Source organism: Pungitius pungitius, chromosome 8, assembly GCF_949316345.1.
Source record: "Pungitius pungitius chromosome 8, fPunPun2.1, whole genome shotgun sequence".
NCBI classification, from domain to species: domain Eukaryota; kingdom Metazoa; phylum Chordata; class Actinopteri; order Perciformes; family Gasterosteidae; genus Pungitius; species Pungitius pungitius.
In genome coordinates, this window is record NC_084907.1 from 12,071,788 (window position 1) to 12,089,752 (window position 17,965).

Here is a 17,965-nt window from a genome sequence, read left to right on the forward strand (position 1 = left end):
AAATATCAGAGGCATCATGGCCGACAGCCTTTAATCATTTTGATGTGCCGTTAAAACTGGCCCAGGGCCTCCGCGCGCGCCACACCAGCCTGTGCGCGATCGCCGCCGGCTGCTTCTGCTTCCTGCCGCTTTTTGGTCTGAGCAGGTCCGACAGATGTCAAATATTCATGTGTGTCAGGTTCACCCACCGTAGAAGGAGAGCTTCCCTTTCACCGCGTTGGACCCCCTGGAGTTCTCCGCCACGCACTCGTACGTGCCGGCGTCCTCCTGCTGGAAGTAAGGGATCTCCAGGACGCCGCTGGCTTTCCTCATGTCCACTTTCCTGGGGAAGGGCACACCATCCACTCTCCTCCAGTTTATAGACGGCACCGGGCTGTGAGAGAGAGGCGTTGAGGTGTTTAACCATTAGAAGTCACAGCTTTTACCCCTTAATATGAAGGATGTGCTGCTCATTGGTGAACTCATGTCCTTAAATATCTTTAAAAGATGGCGGCGGATAAAATACTGAACTCAAGGTATTTACTGTATGCCGGTATGGGTTCTGGGGGAGGGGTTCCGGGAATGAAGAGGCCCGCACAGGTGAGTACAAGATGACAGTTTTTATTGCTTTCGTTCTGCCAGATGTCTCTCTCTGAGATGTCTCTCCTACTGGGGTTTTTAAGCACAGCCCAAAGTCAGCCTCTCCCAGATTAGGATTGCTCTCACCTGGCGCCGTTCCCCGAGCCGCCCCCCCCCCCTTCTCCCTCTGCAGCCGAGCCGAAACCACACCCGCCACCACACTGATAAAGCCATGGATGATATTCTGACCACTTCTTACATTCGGTCTGTGCCTGAAACTAATTACTACCACTCTTTTTAAAGGCCTTGTCTTTTTACTTAGTATTTCATTTTTAAAAATCCCAGATGTCCCCAGAACCTTCCACATGAAAGGCAGATCATCTTTGTGTTTCATGAAAATAAAATAAAATATTTTATTCAAAAGCAGGCTGAGAAGCGCAATAAACCGGCCTTTATTTTGGTTTCTTATAACCACACACCACTTTTTGTAATGATTTCATCGTTGTTCATATTCCAAGCAACTTTGATCTCTGCAGAGAGCAGAGTGAAACATGACAGACTTCTGGTAATAAGTCTCCTCTTGTTCTTGTGTGCATGCCGGGTCTGCCTTACTTTCCCAGAGCGAAGCATTCCAGCTTCACAGAGGATCCTTTGGCAACATGAACGACCTCTGGAAACTGAACTTCAATCTTTGGCTCGTATTCGCCCATCACACCTGAAAGACAAATGACGCAAATGAGCCAGACAACAGGAAACTGAGGACATAAACACAGCACACAGCATCTGAAAAGTTGTTTGCATCAAGTACACACGTCTTTTTTTTTTACCACCAAATGACATTTTTTTTCATCTTGCAACGCTGCCCAATGAAAGTGGTGAGAAAACGAAGCCGAAACACCTCCCTCCTTTGGATGCGCTAAACGCTAATGTTGAACACAAAAAAAAGAGCAAAAAGACGTCTTCAGACAACTCACAGGCCATTTGGTCCCAATGAGTTTCATCTTGTTGCGCAGTGCTAACAGCTAGGAACCAGAATCCCGGCCCACGGAATCCCCCTGAGGAACGCCACCGAGTCCGCAAAGCAGCTCCTCGGGATTATCATTTTTTTCAGCGCCTGTGCATCTCTCTGAATGGAGCGGAGAGAAGGGGATGTGGGCTCTCTGGGAGAGACTGATTCATGAATCAAAAGCCGAGTGTCTGGCGGCTCGTGCGTATTTTCGTCTCCCCCCTCAAATCACATTATGATAAATTACATCAATGTATTCGTAATGGGTGTCATTTCACTTCTCCTCGCCGTGCCAAAGCACGGGCGCACGCCATCTGATTTTCAAGCCCTTTTGTAGACCCATGTAACAATTGCCCCGCCCCCCCCCACCCCACCACCACCATTGCTGTAATTCAGGGCTGTGCTGCACAAATAGCTCTAGAGATGGAGGAAACAGGCCAATTTCGTGTGGTTGATTCGGCAGGGCATGTGTTATTAGGATGGCTCCCTGAGTGACTGTGAAACCTAATTCAGATCCTTATCACAACCGCCTCACACTGGAATGTAACCACAGCACCATCAACCCATTTTAGGCAGACGGGTGGAAGTGGACGGGTAATTGTCTCATACCATAACCTTTTGAAAGGGACACCTGTTTAATGAGACATGGGAGCTGACGTGCTGCTGCTACGCCGCCTATCTCGGCAATATGGAGGTGTGATGACAAAAGAAAGGCGGGAATTGTGTAAAAACATCTTTCAAATCAGCCGAGCTATTCCCAATACGGTCTCTCATCCAAAGGATAATGAACTGAAATCATTTCCATGTTTACTCTTAATTCCAATTCACATAATGTGCAATGGGTTATCAATGCTCAAAGAATCGTGTCAACCCAATTGGCCCTTTATAAAAGCATCGTAGTGGAGTATGTAAACCATTCAGGAGCCGAGCACACAAAATAGCTCTCTTGGTTTGGATCATAATGAATCAAAAATAGAATATGCATAATTTCATTCTGAAATATTGATGCATGTTTATGTTTTCAGACGATGGACCATTTGTGGACTTGTTGATGAGAGTAACATGTCAAATATTCTCTTACCTCAGAAAAGAGCAAAAGTAAATCATTGGTACTTGTCGGCACTAACAAGCTCAGAGCAATTAATGAAAATGAACAAAAGAAATTTGCTCTTATATTGCTTACTGCATGGTTTGTATTCCGCAGATTTTCCGGCTATGACTTTTCAGCTGGTTTTAATCAATATTGCGATCAGAGTGCTATATTACTACAGCAAACCTCCACAAGAGCATTTAAAGGTCAACTGAAGACTAATGGGTTACAATAAGCACTATGTTTGAGACGTACTTATCTGTACGATATCAAACGATCTATTAAATAAACATCTATATCCAATATAAGACTAACAAATCATCATAATGTAGGGGTGATATTTATTTATCAATTTGTGGATACACATCAGCCCCCCCCTGAACCGTTAATAACTCATTAAAACCACGGATGCTTAGTAACACGGGGTAACTGGTATGAAGAGAAGAAGGGTCTTCTGATAAATGGGGGGGGGTTAAAGCAAAGTATTATCAGCATCAATTTATTTTAGCATTAAATCGGATCAGCTATCATTAATTGGAAGAAAAAAATCAGATACATTACATTTCAATACATTTCAAGTGAACATTACACTTCATTTCTTGCATAGCATTATATAAAGGTAAGGAACACCCTTCCAGGACAGAAGGCAGCCTCATATTACTTGCAGGAAGTGACCTTTCCTCCGGTGTGCCTTGATAAGGCCAACCTAAAGCCTCAGGTCCACATGTTAATAAAGGACTAAAGCGAATAGGGGCTGACATAATGAACCATGGAGTCTCATTTGTATTTCTCACAACCATTTGTTCTTCTTTCAGTACGGCTCGTTTGTTTGTCACAACCAGGGACCCGACCAAATCCCAATGGATCATTTCTTATTTTAGTGCTAGTAAAACTGATGCTATATGAAAGAAGAACAACATGCAATGACATGAAGCAAGTGGAAGGAGTCACATACACACGCTAGTGAGCTACTATATTTCCATAACGCTCGTACAAGACTGGTGACCTTTTGTGGAGGTTGTGTGACGTTTTGCATGTCCACTTGTACTGCAGTAGATGTGTATGTCAAATCCTCCTGTAACCAAATATGGTTAAATGAAATAATATGATGTGAGCATATTTAAATTGAAATGCTCAAAAGTCCAAATCTGGGAAAGGGAAGTCATCTTAAAATCCCCGGATTGGATTAGTCCGGCTAGATATAGGAGGCAACATCTGCATTGATAGATGGATTAATATCCCAGTAACAATATACTGACATCTGTCGTTTGTGGTCACCAGGCCTGTGACGGAGGTGGTTTGGTGCGAGCAACGAGCACAAAAGCAGAGGCTCACCGTCACTGCGGAGCACCAGCGGCGCGGGCGGACCCTGGACTCGGCTCTTTGTGACAGTGTTAGTCACCACACAGGTGTAGTTGCCGACATCTGAGGGCTCCACCTTGGCGATGTACAGGTTCCCGGTCTCCTGCGAGATGAATCGCCGAGTGTCCTGCTTCACAAACGTCGGGTACTCGTTGAAGATCCAGGAGAACACGAGATCTGTGGGCGAGGAGTGAAAACGAGATTGTCACATATAAATGAGACGGCGAGGTTGGGGGCGAGCTGAGACACGCTGGCGGGAAGGGTGGTGGCGTCTGTTCATTTTTAGCCCCCCCCCGTGGGCAGCGCGGAAAGTTAAATCAAGTAAAGGTGAAAATTGATGATAGGATCAGTGTGAGGTTGCGAACAAATTCAATTATCCTAAATGATCTGGAGTCTCTTCAAATGACCATTTTTCATGCCAGTGACGTCTGCATGACCGACTCGGGTCTCTGTAGTCACGACTGATTGCAGATACCACTAGAATTGACAGAGATACAGTGAAAACTGCTTAAACTGATCAAAGACAGAATCGTTTCTACAAAAAGCTTGTTTCAACAATTTTTTTTTTAGGTCTTTTCGTACGCGGAAACAAAAACAGCCGTTTCTGCTTCCTGGCAGGCTGGTGCTGAGTGCATGTTGAACCAGTGAGGGAAAGAGAAAGTTATGTTCTCTCAATAGGAAGTGAATGAGAACAAGGAAAGCATGAGTGGTTTACGCCTCCAGTCACCTTCTATTCCGCTCATCCTTAGAGGGTCTTCTGATCACATTACTTGCAGAAGATGACCTTTCGCAGCTAACACCGGGGCGAGAGAGGTGTACATCCCAGACCGGGGCTGACAGAGACAGACAGCCGAAGAGTCACCAATTCAGCCATCCTGCATGTCTTTGCAGAGTGGGAGGGAGCCGGAGGCCCCGAATGGGCCCCAGGATCCCACACAGCCAGCCGCTTTCATTACTTCATATTGATGTGGCTCTAAAGCCAGTAATCCGCATGAGAAATGAAGTTATCAGAATCAATTTGACCTGTAAGCGGTTTTAATGGGAGTTTAAAAAAAAGTATGATAGCTGGCAAATTGGGGTTATTGACATGAACTTATCGTTATCTACGTACCACAGCCACACCTCATGCTAGCTGGTTACTTCCATCGCTCACTTGCTCCAAACTCTCCACGTTTGACAAGAGATGTACGGACACAGTCCAGATGCTAGATGCTTTATTCTTATGGGACGTTTTCCAGAATGTCAGCACTCAGCAGTCTAAAATAGAGGAACCGAAGGAGCAACTTGGCGCAGTTTGTCAACCTTTCCGCTGATTTGCCGTGTTTGTGTTGGGAGTAATTCAGAGAACCAAACACACATTTGGACGTCTCGATAGACACTAAAGTCTTTCTCCCTTCTTTTTAAAGACGGACGACTTCTTGCAGTTATCTGCCTCATTAAGATTCAATAATGAGATGCATTTAAGAAAGTGGACAAATTGAAGAAATCAAAAGCCAATCATTGAGGATTTGATGAACGAGTGATGGTTTTGTAATTACTATGTGACAACAATTAATGATTGACTGCTACAGTGGATTAAATTACGTAATGGGACTCCATTAACCTGGTCAATAATCCAATTCAGAGTGAACCAGGGTTTAAATTGAGACAAATGCGAGAACAAAACAAGTGAACAATGCAAGTTTGTAGGAGCACAACGTAACAAATATGCATCTCAGTAATAGCTGACATAACTGAACCGATGACAACTTCTCTTCTATCATCTCGCAAGCATAGATCAAAGAAATTGTCTGTTATAATCGAGTGGAATAATCGGCGAATATCTGAGCAAAGAAGACCTCATTTTGTCCCACGATTTCATGAGCATCGTCCCCCAGATGACGGGACACCGTATGTTTGTCAGGTCACGTTTTCCATTACATGGGCCTCTGGACGCGGTGCACAGTGTATGGGTTAAGAGATCTACTCCTGGATGTTTCTTTGATTATTAAAAGAAATGAATGACAGGCGAGTGCCGTTTCTCTGCTGGGCTTCAACCAAACCCTTTGCTGGAGGACCAGCAGTTAAACAAAAGAGTCTTGGAGGACCACGTCTGGCCTGCCTTTGTTGCTCGCTGGCCATTCCTCACAGCCTGATGCCACACTCCCCTGCGGGTCGAGATGAGGTGGCAGTCGTGCTCTACGGGGAAAGCGGTGGATGCCGCTCGATGGCAGCCGCTTGGCGCTCTGGGCTCTGTGTGCTGCCCGAGCCGGGCTTAGCGCGGAGGTCCACGGGGACAAGGGACACTTCAAGGCAGGATGAGGCATGTTGTTTGTGTTGGCTTCCTCTCCGGTGCTTTTGGTCCGCGGCTGCACCTGCTCTCCTTTCCACGTTTAAGACCCACATGACAACATGGCACGACATGAGGCGCAGAGCGCCGCCGACATAATGAGACGTCTCCCCGCCGCTGGCCGAGGAGCCGTGTTCACCAAATCATCCAGGGCATTGATTTCATGGGTTACACGTTGCTCCCTGACATAAAAAAGGGAAATCTCAAAGACGAAATGGGGAGGGAATCCAGCTGCCAGGAGCGCATTACGACCACTGTCATGGTAACAGATTATGAGCTGTATTTGTATTACGATGACAGCAGCATGAATTAACAATTTGGATTGATTTAAACCAGTGGTTCTCAACTGGTCTGGCTCCGGGACCCACCATCACCCCTTAATGACAAGGAGGCTGCATTAGAAAAAGTCCCTTCAAAATTTTGATTTTTTTTCCATGCAACGGTCACTAACCCACTAAAAAAACAGTTGAGAACCGTGGATTTCAACAATAGCTTGATGGGTCTTCTTTCGTCTGACAGTATACCAAGTTCAGAATTTTACACTTAACCTAAACCTAATTCTTTGTAGGGAGGTTTGCGAAAGTCCCTCAAGGGGTCTTTGTAGATTCACTTCCAGGTTAAAGAGCCCTTTGCATGAGTCACAAAGGATGAAGCTGGTTCACTGACAAAAGGAGGCAGAGGAGCAGCTTCAAAGGACACGCCTCGCTGAATATTCAAAGTCTCGAACAAATTGCCCAAGTCAAACATGCCGTCTCCTTTCGAGGTTAAGATCACACCCAAAGATAGATGGTGGGCAGTATTCCCAAAGTGAATCTATCATCCTTTATGACGGAGAGAGGAAGACTCTATCAACTGTGGCCCCCCCCCCCCCAAATGACGACGGACGCACATACACTTGCATGTGAGCATGCTGTCGGCCAAAATGCTTCTCTGCAGTGTGAGCAGCTACCTCCACAAAGATCAAAGGTAGGAATACATTCTTAAACCAGAAGGGCGAGCCTTCGGGGGCCTGAGCCACTGTTGCCTGGTAAAAAGGTGTTAGCAGGGGCCTGCTTACACCTTTTTACAAAGCAGAGGGAGGAAGATTTAGTGAAACAAACACAGGACTTTCCCCAAAGAGACGCTGTATGTGTCCTGTCTTCAGCCTAAAGTCACCTTTGACTTCATTGGCTCTGCTTTTGTTTTGTAACTTATGTGTAGCGATCCCTTGAAATCGGTGAAACCCTACGCCTGCAGTTTGTAATGGTGGGCCTTTGTTCAAAATGTCTCCAAAGCCAGTGATTTCAGGGCTGTGCTCACAGAGACGAGGGCCCCTTTTGGTTCAAGCGAGTCCCTTTTATCTGGCGGTGGGGAAAGAGACCTGGTTGCATCCCAGTGAAGACATCCATCCAGGATGAACGCTGCCACTCAGAGCTACAGCCCAATTCGACAACGTCTCTAAAATTGTCGCCAAGGTTTCACCAGCTTGTGCAAATATGGCATCATGGAAGCCGCCGGCTGAAAGGCGAGCACCGCCTCCCCCCCCCCAGCAGCTCATTCGAGGTGGATAAACAAAAAGCAGCGCGTGTCAACCGCACAAAACAACCGTAAAGCGCAGCAATCGCTTGCGACAGCGTCGACTGGCAGTCCCGGTGAGTTGGTTACGGTCAGTGACGTCAGTCAGCCGTGTCCTGTAATGCGATTCATTTCATGCACAGTGCAGGCGCTGGACCGCTGCTCTCCCTCCTGCTGCAGCTCCACAACAAAGAAACTCCCCGTGTGGGGATTTGGCTGCACTGCTTAAAGCATGCATTTATATGGTTTATTTTACACACTATACTCGTAAAGAACGACATTTTTCCTTTTTTATTTCCGCACAGAAAACAAATCCGCCATCTGTCAACAGGTTTTGGCAGCACACTACTATCGGCGCCGGCTGCCTTATCGTTTCATATTAATTACACAACCAGAGAAGAGCACGCCGTGACAACTGTGTAAAGCAGGGTGGAACGAGATGATACAGTGTGAACTGCTTCTGCCCCTGAAAACACTTGCAGCCAAACAACATAAACGCCACACAAGTCCACAAACTCACAATCTGGTCGAATTAGGATCCATACTTTTGACAATTTGCAAGAGTTTCTGTGAAAAGGCTTTCTCTCTGCCCAGAAAACAAACAGACAACCCCCCAGTCGACCACTACCCCCCCCCCCTCCCCACCCCTCAGATAAACTACAGTCATCACGCAGAGTGTTGCTGAGTGCAGTTCTCCCATATCTGCTCCAGGCTCCAAGAATCCTCAGTCCTACCATTTCCTCTATAGGACCGGACAGGGCGCACATGCTCTGTTCTCAAAGCCTCGGGTGGGAGCAACACACACACACACACACACACACTACACAAAAAGATGTACACTCAGCCGAGATGCACACTAGTGATTTCAGTCTAGAGTGCCCCTCGAAGGTCTTTGGCCATTACAAAGTAGAGGTCGGCAGCATTAGGTCCGCGCCTAAACACGGTAATCGTGGAGCGCGGCTGGGTCACACTGGCAGCCCATTAGAGAGACAGGAAGTCACAGACCCCCCCCCCCCCCGCCCCGCTGACCCCGATCTACAGCGGCACACAGGAGGTTGAACTGGACCTCGCGCGTTTGGGAGGAAACACACATTTAGGAGTTCTTTGGAAGGTTTAGAAAACGACCCCCCTCCTTTGGGTCTGCAGATAGTAACCAGCATATATCGCCCTGTGAGAGGGAGGGTGAGTGTGTGGATGCTGAATAGCAGCAGGTAGGATCACATGGCTCAGTACTGAGTTCCCTTCACTACAGCAACGCACAGCGGGACTGGATCCTCCACATCTATGCGTCCGAGAGACACTGCATGTATTGACCTGCTGGCTTCTTTCAAACTAAAATAATATTACAAAATAAAGGTTATAATGATCGGTTCGAATGTAATTTAGAAATGTTTTAAATGTTATATAAAAAGAGGCCAGCATAACCTGTGGTGTATGTGCTTTAGGGCGCTTCAGGTAGTGCAAACTATAAATGACTTCAAAAAACAGATCACAAAGAACTCAACAGAGACACACCTGAGTGTTTCCACGTGGCTTGCATCATTCTTTCAACAGGTAGGAATGAGCGCGCTGGGACTTATAGGACAACATGAACCCTCGATGGTCCCACCCTCACGAGACACAGCTACTCTTTGACAAGAGCATCAATAAACACACTCTGACACACCTGGTCACCGAGGGTTTGGGGATCCTAAGGATGTGTAAATTGTAGATTTAACCCTTCAGCTGACCAGTGTCCTTCTTTGAAGCTGAGACACTTGACACCTGCTGGTGACATACACACACAGGGGCAGTGACATCGCTGCCTCACTTCATAGCAGAGGGACGTTTGCTGTGTGCGTCCACTTTCACGATCCCACTCTGCAGCAGCGGTGACAATGCAGTGGAGACTCTCCTGAGCTCCGCTGAGCAGAGGCTCGGTGCTGTTGGACCGGACTGTCATGTTTTTCCACAATTGTTATTTTCCCCTCGCGCAGCGGGTGACAGCCCATTTCTTCTGGGATGAAATCCCCCGTGGGCACCGAGGGATTTGTGTTTATGCGGCGGGGAGCCTGAGGGCGAGACGTGTGACTGCAGGACCCGGCAAGAGAGTGAGAGAGAGTGCTGGGGGGGAGAAGGGGCGGGAGGGGGGGGTGCACTGTCGCACACGCTGTCCAACAGCGACCAAAACGGCAGCGTCTGAATGTGGTTTCTATACTGTAGGACCTTCAAAGCCCCCCAGCGCCCACACACACAAACACACACACACACATATACACACACACACACGTACACACACACACGTCCACTGTCCAGATACAGCAGCAGCAGCAGCTTTGTGTACTGTGAACTTTAAGGAGCTTAAAAAGAGATTGAGGAGGACTGTCACTCACACGTCTCCTGGGAAAACGCGCGCTCTGACACCCGGACTCTCCTCCGTGACCTTTTTTCATATGTGATTAGAAAGTCCAATCAGGTAAGAGTGTGCCCGCCTGAAATCACACCGCATCCCCATTTCGTGCAGCCTGTCATGTTGTCACTGAAGCTTCTCTTCACTGGAAGGTAACTGAGTCACACTGCGTTGAAGACGTGAGGCGGGGTGTGACAGTGACATGTGATGTGATTCCAGAGAGCTCAGGTCCCCAGACAGATGAAGAGGAGAGGGGAAATATGACTGCATGCAGGATTGTGACGGCAGATTACTCATGGAGATTGTGAAATGTGTCGTCTGCTAATCAGATTAAATGCACAATAATCCCTGACTGGTGAAAATAAAACCCCAGCTAAATATGAGTCACGTGCGGTATCACCAACATACAGGAAGCAGGGAGGCGATCCTGGCTTCTCTGAGCTTTGCCTGGTTACCTTATTCTCACAGTGGCTTCAAGCAGCACCACTTCAAATATCCCAATTTGCCTGACAACAAAAAAATCTTGTCTTCTTCTCTTTTTAATATGTGATTCATTTGTATTCCTTCTCATCATGTCGAACTATTTAAAAAAATAAAAGAAATACACATTAAAGCTTTGGACTTGATAAACCGGCACAATCCTATATGGGGATTTTCCAACACGTCCAACTCTGTAAAATATGCCTCTAAAAACAAAATGTTTAAACAATAATTCTGACCATTATCAAACAAAAATAGACTAGTTTTACTCTTTTTTTAGGCTGCGTACAGAGAGACTATTTAGCACTCTGCAGTGAGCTCATATATTTAGTTAGCTGTCGGCATTTGAACTTCCCTCCGTGTGTGATGGGATCTGAGCCACATCCAGGTTTACAGTAGCTGCTGATGGATTAAAACCCAACGTTGTTGTATCCTGGTGGCTGTGACATACCAGTTGTGTGTCCCTGTTCGATGGTGTGTCTGAGCATGCAGTGGAGCCACTTTCTTAATTTCTCCTGCACAGTTTGCGGTTGAGGAAGCGGGACAGAATTGCTACGCTTTATTATATTCACTCTAAGCAGCCTGATGCAACGAGAAATACAAAATTATCCCCATTCAGAAGCAGCTGGTCAAAAGAATCATGTAATGGCGGTGGCCCATATAACAATATTACAGCACCAACTTTTAAATTTAAATATTATCAATTGTAAATTGTCAGGAGAGGAAATGTATTCCCCAATAGTCCTTGTAGTAAAGAACAATATATTATTGAATGTTCATTTGTCTCCCTTTTAACCATCACTCTGTATTCGTCCTAAAGAACACGGGGTCACATGCTTATTCAACGCATGCTGTGCCAATCACTTCCTTTCCAGGTCAAGCCAATTCAAACTAATTCAAAATATGAAATCCAAATTTGCTGACCAAGCCTTCGAGGCCACCCCTTTGATTTATCCGTGGGGGGGGGGGGGGAGAAAACCAGTCTGCGGTGCGAGGTCACCGCCAGTGTCCCTGCTAAAAAGCAGACGCAAGTGGCATTTTAGATGTAACCAAAGCAACAAGTCGGGTCAACAAAGCGGATTGATTGCTTTTCACTGTTGCCAGTTTGAACACAAAGGCGACGGGCGGCTCGGTGTCTGATGCCAGCAGCCTGGTGTGTGTGTGTGTGTGTGTGTGTGTCATGCAACTCAAGCTAAATACTTGGCTTTTGAATATCGTTGGTCTTGGTCACATAGTTTTATAAGGTGGCCGTGGGTTACACAATGTCAGCCTGTTTGAACATCTAACTCATAGCTAGCTCTGCTGAGTTCATCCTGACAGCAGAAACAGACCATTTTTTTAATAGAATCTTTCTGCTTGCAAAACGCTTTTGTGAAGCGCTACTTAAAAATGCAATGCAATATATCAGTAAATAAATTAAGGAAGAAAATACAAATACCTTTATTTATATTATACAATCATTCTCCGTTTGCTGTGAACCACATAATTCCCAGTGTGTATCAGGTCACTCAAAGTGAGAATGTAGGGAGTTACCTCCAGAATGCGGTGGCGGGCCGCACAGCAGAACCACTCCTTGACCTGCACGCACTGACACCGAGCTTCTTTTGTGGGTCTTGAAGTTCTCCAAGTCTGCAGAAACAAAAACACAAAACACAGCAGTAAGTAAAGTTTACCCACGAGCCCGAGGCCTGAGCACCTGAGAGGCTGGTCAGGAACACTGGAGGGTTTTTCCCCCCTGCCTTCTTTTTTCTTGCCTCAAGGTCACATCCCACGGCGCCTGCAGCAGGGAACACTCACAACAGGATGCGAGCTCATTACACAGCGCACACAGATAAAGTCGCTGGCCTACACTTTGCTGGACTGTGGGAGAGAACCGAGGCTTAACCTCGAGACGACCTCCGAGGGGCCGAGGTTCAACCGCACACTGCAAATCACTGACTCCCCCTCCGTGAACCACACACACACACACACACACACACACACACACAGCAACGCCAGTCGTTGGATGCTTTTTGGGGTGGTGGACGATCGTTGGCTCGTAACAATGTGTATAATGTGCATCACTCTGTGATGGCGCAACAAGTAGAAGAAAGAAGTGAATTGAAGGGTCCCAGTGGGGAGTTTTGTGGGAAGAAGATGGCAATAATTGTTCAAAAAGGTAACTATGAATAAATGGCAAAAAGATGAAGATACCTGCAAATAGATTTTTAAAACGGGTCTCGTACACGAGTTGAATCTGAGGAATTTGAAAAGAAAGGAGAAAAGAAAAGAAGCCTTTTTATCTCATAATTTCGACTTTTTAAGTCATAATTTCGACTTTCTTAAGTCATAATTTCGACTTTTTAAGTCATAATTTCGACTTTCTTAAGTCATAATTTCGACTTTTTAAGTCATAATTTCGACTTTTTAAGTCATAATTTCGACTTTTTAAGTCATAATTTCGACTTTCTCACCCTTCTTTTTTTTTTTTTTTTGTGGCGGAAATGGGCTTCCATAGTTTAGAGACCGAAATGAAGTATTTAAATAAAGAGTTTTGAAATTGTGAATTAAATGGGATGAATCATGTTCTCATCCAGCCTCTGAAGCAATACCCACAAAAAAGAATGGGCTGTAATATGTATCCCATAAATTGTTTCTGTGTGTTATTTAAGTAATTCAGAGACATGTTTTTTACTTCAGTGAAGCCACTTCCGTCTTTATGGACCTAAATGGAGACATAATGAGCGGGAAGTGACGTGTGTGTCTGTCCTTAAATAGGAAAATGATGAGCAACTGTTTGTGGGGTTTGTCATGTGACCCGTTGTGTGAGGATACGTTTATTGTATGATGTAGTTGCAGCATATGAGATGCCACCACAACTAAAGCCTAAAAATAAAATCTATAAAAAACATAATGTGTGATTCCGTCTTGTATTCTTATATCTACTAAAATGTGAATACAAGGAAGTGGATCAGTGTGACGGATACACGCTGCCTCCAGAATGTATCAGGAGCATCTAAGTGTCCTGTTGAAATAATATCATTTGTGGGCTTTAACTGTTTGAAAGACGACACAAAGGGAGGCGTGCTGCACGTGCAAAAGGACATATTACAGTGTCACCTGCCTAATAATTGCATTCTGGAGGAGACACGGCTGAGAGAGTGAGAAAATGAAAAGAAACAGGACTATTACTGTACGAACGCTCGAATAATTGTATATTCCAAATGAGGAACGGCAGCCTGACCCCAGAAACCCCGATTCCAATCAATGCCGACGCACACCAACTACCGCGAGGCTCTGCCGGCAATCAGGTTACCTTTCATTCATCACGCCTCCACCCACCCGACGCAGCAGAGCTACGCCTGGTGTGGCTCCAACGCCAGAAGTACAACTCATTCTCCTTATGACCAAGGATGGAAACAAAAGGCCTCGTAGCGCCGACGACGCGCCGCACTAATGGTTTACATCCTGGTTGAGTGTCATCCACGCGCCACATGGGGGGCTGCAAGGCTGTAGTGAGGAGTGGGGGGCAAATGGGATCTTATTGGAAGCGCTTTAATGCAAGGCTGTAGTGATGAAAGAAGAAGTTGAAAGAAAAAGCAAGTGAAGATCAATCGATCATGGGGTTATTAAATTAGCAAAGCAATCAGGGCCTCTTAGTTGTCTATTTCGATTCCCACTTAACAACAACTTCAAAGAAGTTCACCGTCTCGAGGGGAGGGGGGGGGGTTGTATATTCACGACAACAAACTCGAGGTCAAAATGAATTCTCAAATGCTCTTTTAATAAAAGAACAGACGTACATTAATACATAAAGACAGGTGGGTCTCAAATTGATCTTTACATATTCTCCAAAGTGGATCCATTGACCTTCATTAACCTTGCTCTGTGATACGCGGCATTCCTTCAAGTCACTGCGCTCTCCTCGACCTGCTCCTCTCAAAAGTGCAGCCGATCCCCTTTGAAATGAGATTGCTGATTAGTGCAGCTCCAAGCGATCAAAATGTAGAATTATTGGGCTCACTGATTTATGAAGAGGACTATAAGGTCACCTAATAGAAGTCAATTAAGGAGCAGCCTTTAATTATTTCTTTAAACATAAATCAGTTTAACTAACAGCTGTTTGAGGCTCTTAAGCCCGATTAGCAAACCAGCTCCCTAATATTTGTCTTCTGGAGATTGATGATTTGGCATTTCAGTCATTTTGATGCGTCTGAACTGGACAGATGTAGAGATATTTATGTGTCACTTTTAAAACGGAGGAGCAAAACACCTTCCTGTCTTCATGCTTTCATGTTATCATCATCTCATATTTACTTTGCCTCTGGTTTCTAAAAAAAGAAAAACAGTTTAGAATAACCATTTTAATTATTAATAACTGACTTAGGTAATTAACTTCAGTTAAAAATTATTTTGGTATCAAAACAATGAAATAAAAATATAATTTCTAATTATTTGTTTTGTCTCTGTTTTGTTAATGTAACATGTTGTAGTTTCACTCGCAGCATTTTACATGTTAATAATAAATGGTCACACTGTGTATGAACATCATTATTTGTAATAAATCATTCATTTGTCTTTGAACCATGTTTTTTATAAACTGATACCTTGAAGTACTTTTTTTTTTGTTTAGGTCAACACTTTTTCAAATTTTAACATCTTGTAAAATAGTAAACAAAATGAGTTGTAAAGCATCTAACAACAAATGATTTTATTCTTAATTTAATGAGTAATGAACATAAAAGAAACGATAGCATTCCAAATAATCGTCAAGTCATCAGTATTAATTCTTGTTAACATTGTTTCTTAACATTATTAGCTAAATCCTACTGATTGAGCACATGTTATTGGTGGTCATCATACAGCTGCCCCCCCCCCCCCCCCCCCCCCGCCCGCCCTGTTGTCCTGTCCGCTCAGTCGGCAGAGTGAGACAGAGGAGTGTCGGGGGAGGGGGGGCCCGTTAAGGTCTGCGTGTGTTAGTGTGGAATAATGTGAATAACACTGAGGCAGGGTAACCTTTGCAGGAGGTGACATGAAACAATAATGACATCACTCAGGTAGATCGATACTTCAACGTTGAATTGGATTGTGAATCATATGATAAACCATCAGTGCTGCGACGCGGTGGGACGCGGTGGGATGCGGTGGGACGCGGTGGGACGCGGAGGGACGCGGTGGGACGCGGTGGGACGCGGTGGGACGCGGAGGGAGACGCAGTGGGACGCGGTGGGACGCGGTGGGACGCGGTGGGACGCGGTGGGACGCGGTGGGACGCGGAGGGAGACGCAGTGGGACGCGGTGGGACGCGGTGCCCCTAATTGTCCATTCAAAGGCTCCGATGTGAAGCTTTAATGCCTCCACTACCACATTTAGTCAATTCAGCTTGAATGAGCCTTTCTTGGGTGCAGGCAGCATATCAGCAGTGAATTATTTACACAGCGGCGACGTTGGAAAAGATGTGCGAGATTAAAGTGCTCATAACACGTAAATCCACTCTTTTGATTTAGGAATTTGTTTGTCGCTGCTCTTTGCTGGCAGAAAAAACGACGACGTCCCTGCACCAGAATAATTGAGCGCCTGAGTGCCGTCCGTAGATGGGATGACAAATTCCCCGTCTACGTTCATTTCAGAGCTGCAAATCACTGTCCCTCCAACTTATGTTTTCTGGGCTTGGAAAAATAAATAAAATTGTCTGTCGCCAACTCATAAAAGTGAACAAAAAAAACCCCGAAGGAAGAGCAAAGACGTCTCAGGATGTGAATTTAAGATGTTGGAGCTTTATGATGCGTGCAGCGTTCAATCTGGCTCCCGCGCTTAAATTAGCCCATTTGTTTTATGGCTTGTCATATTTCACAAACTGCTTCTTCAAGGAACCCGTGCTGTCTGGTTCTTCTCTTGACGAAGCTCGGCTAATTGACCTCCGTCATCTGCTCCCTGGTTTGAGCCTTCAGCCTCACATCACTTCTTTTTAAGGTGCGATGCTCGAAACACACAAGACACGGCCAGAAGCCATGGACCATTCCAGCTGTTTTTTTGTCTCGGCGAAGCGATCTGGGCTCTCCGATCTGGCAACAGAGGCTCTATATTTTTGAGTAGCCCCCCCCCAAATTACTTTCATCTGAAGGGGCGTTAGAAGGTTAGATAAAAGCACCCGCGCCTCCCCAAAATACGAGCCTCTGGAACAAAGTGGACCAGAGCAAGAGACATCTAAGGTACTGAATCCCCCCCCCCCCCCCCCCCCCAAAAAAAACAACAACCAGAGAGTATTTTGGGCCTTATTTTGGGATGAGATCAAAGCACTTGTGATTTGTGAAGTGGGGGACGTCTGCTCCACCAAAGCCAATGATTGTCCCTCAGACGCATGCCGCAACGCTGCTTATGTCCAACAATCCCCCCCCCACATCACCCACCCACACTCAACAGCAAAGCAATATATGAAGAAAGAGAGCAAAAGCAACAAGGGGCCGAAGGAAAGGGGACAAAAAGCATCATTTGAGAGGGTTTGGGCGTCGTGGGGGGGCTCCGCCGCGCTTCTCCGAGTGCACACAGCTGTGCACGTGTTTGCTCTCAGAGTTCAAAAGGAAGCATGAAAGCACACAGTTTTGCCTCCAGGGACGTCTCCAATAACGCATCCATTCAGTTTGTCCCATGAAAAGAGACGGAGGCGGACAGATGTCCTTTTTGGATTCTCACTCCAAAATGTTGTTTTCTTTTTTCCAGCTTACTCTAAACTCCACCGTGTCATTTTTGTGAAAGTGAGGCCGCCTAAAACGATGATTGATAACCCCAAAGAGCGCGAGTGCGATTCCCCCATCTACATCAATTAGCGTTAATTATTGCCAACGTGGGCGGGGCATTGCAAACAATGATCCCCATTAGGCTGATGAAATGCCAGCCCACTTATCACACTTCCACCAGCGCGTCCAAGCGCGACCGCGAGATCCAGCACAACCTGCCAATCCTTCACGAGGCTCCTTTTCTTCAAGTGGATTATTCCATTTTTGAACCTTGTTATAGAATAGAATCAAATGTAAATATTTGAAGGCTATTGATCCAACGTGTTCTACAGATGCTTCCATTCAAAGTGGAGAGGGTGCTTAAGGCGCCATTGAACGGTGCAGTGCTTCAGCTTCACTGAATGGGGTTGGACAAAATATTTGCAACACCTGTCAGTATAACACAATGCATTTCAGAAGCAACACAAAGCCAATTATTCCC

The 17,965-nt window shown here is 45.7% G+C and overlaps 1 protein-coding gene across 2 annotated transcripts in view; it reads right to left on the bottom strand.

Moving 5' to 3' along the window:
* The window catches only part of cntn4 (contactin 4), a 106,886-nt gene that overhangs the window by 40,031 nt on the left and 48,890 nt on the right, over positions 1-17,965 (bottom strand). For both annotated transcript variants that reach the window (XM_037490454.2, XM_037490453.2), the window contains exons 5-8: positions 12,302-12,397; positions 3,990-4,193; positions 1,171-1,273; positions 189-373 (exon numbers count right to left, since the gene is read on the bottom strand). In XM_037490454.2, the coding sequence (XP_037346351.1) occupies positions 189-373; positions 1,171-1,273; positions 3,990-4,193; positions 12,302-12,397 (588 nt within the window). The remainder of the gene's footprint in view (positions 1-188; positions 374-1,170; positions 1,274-3,989; positions 4,194-12,301; positions 12,398-17,965) is intronic.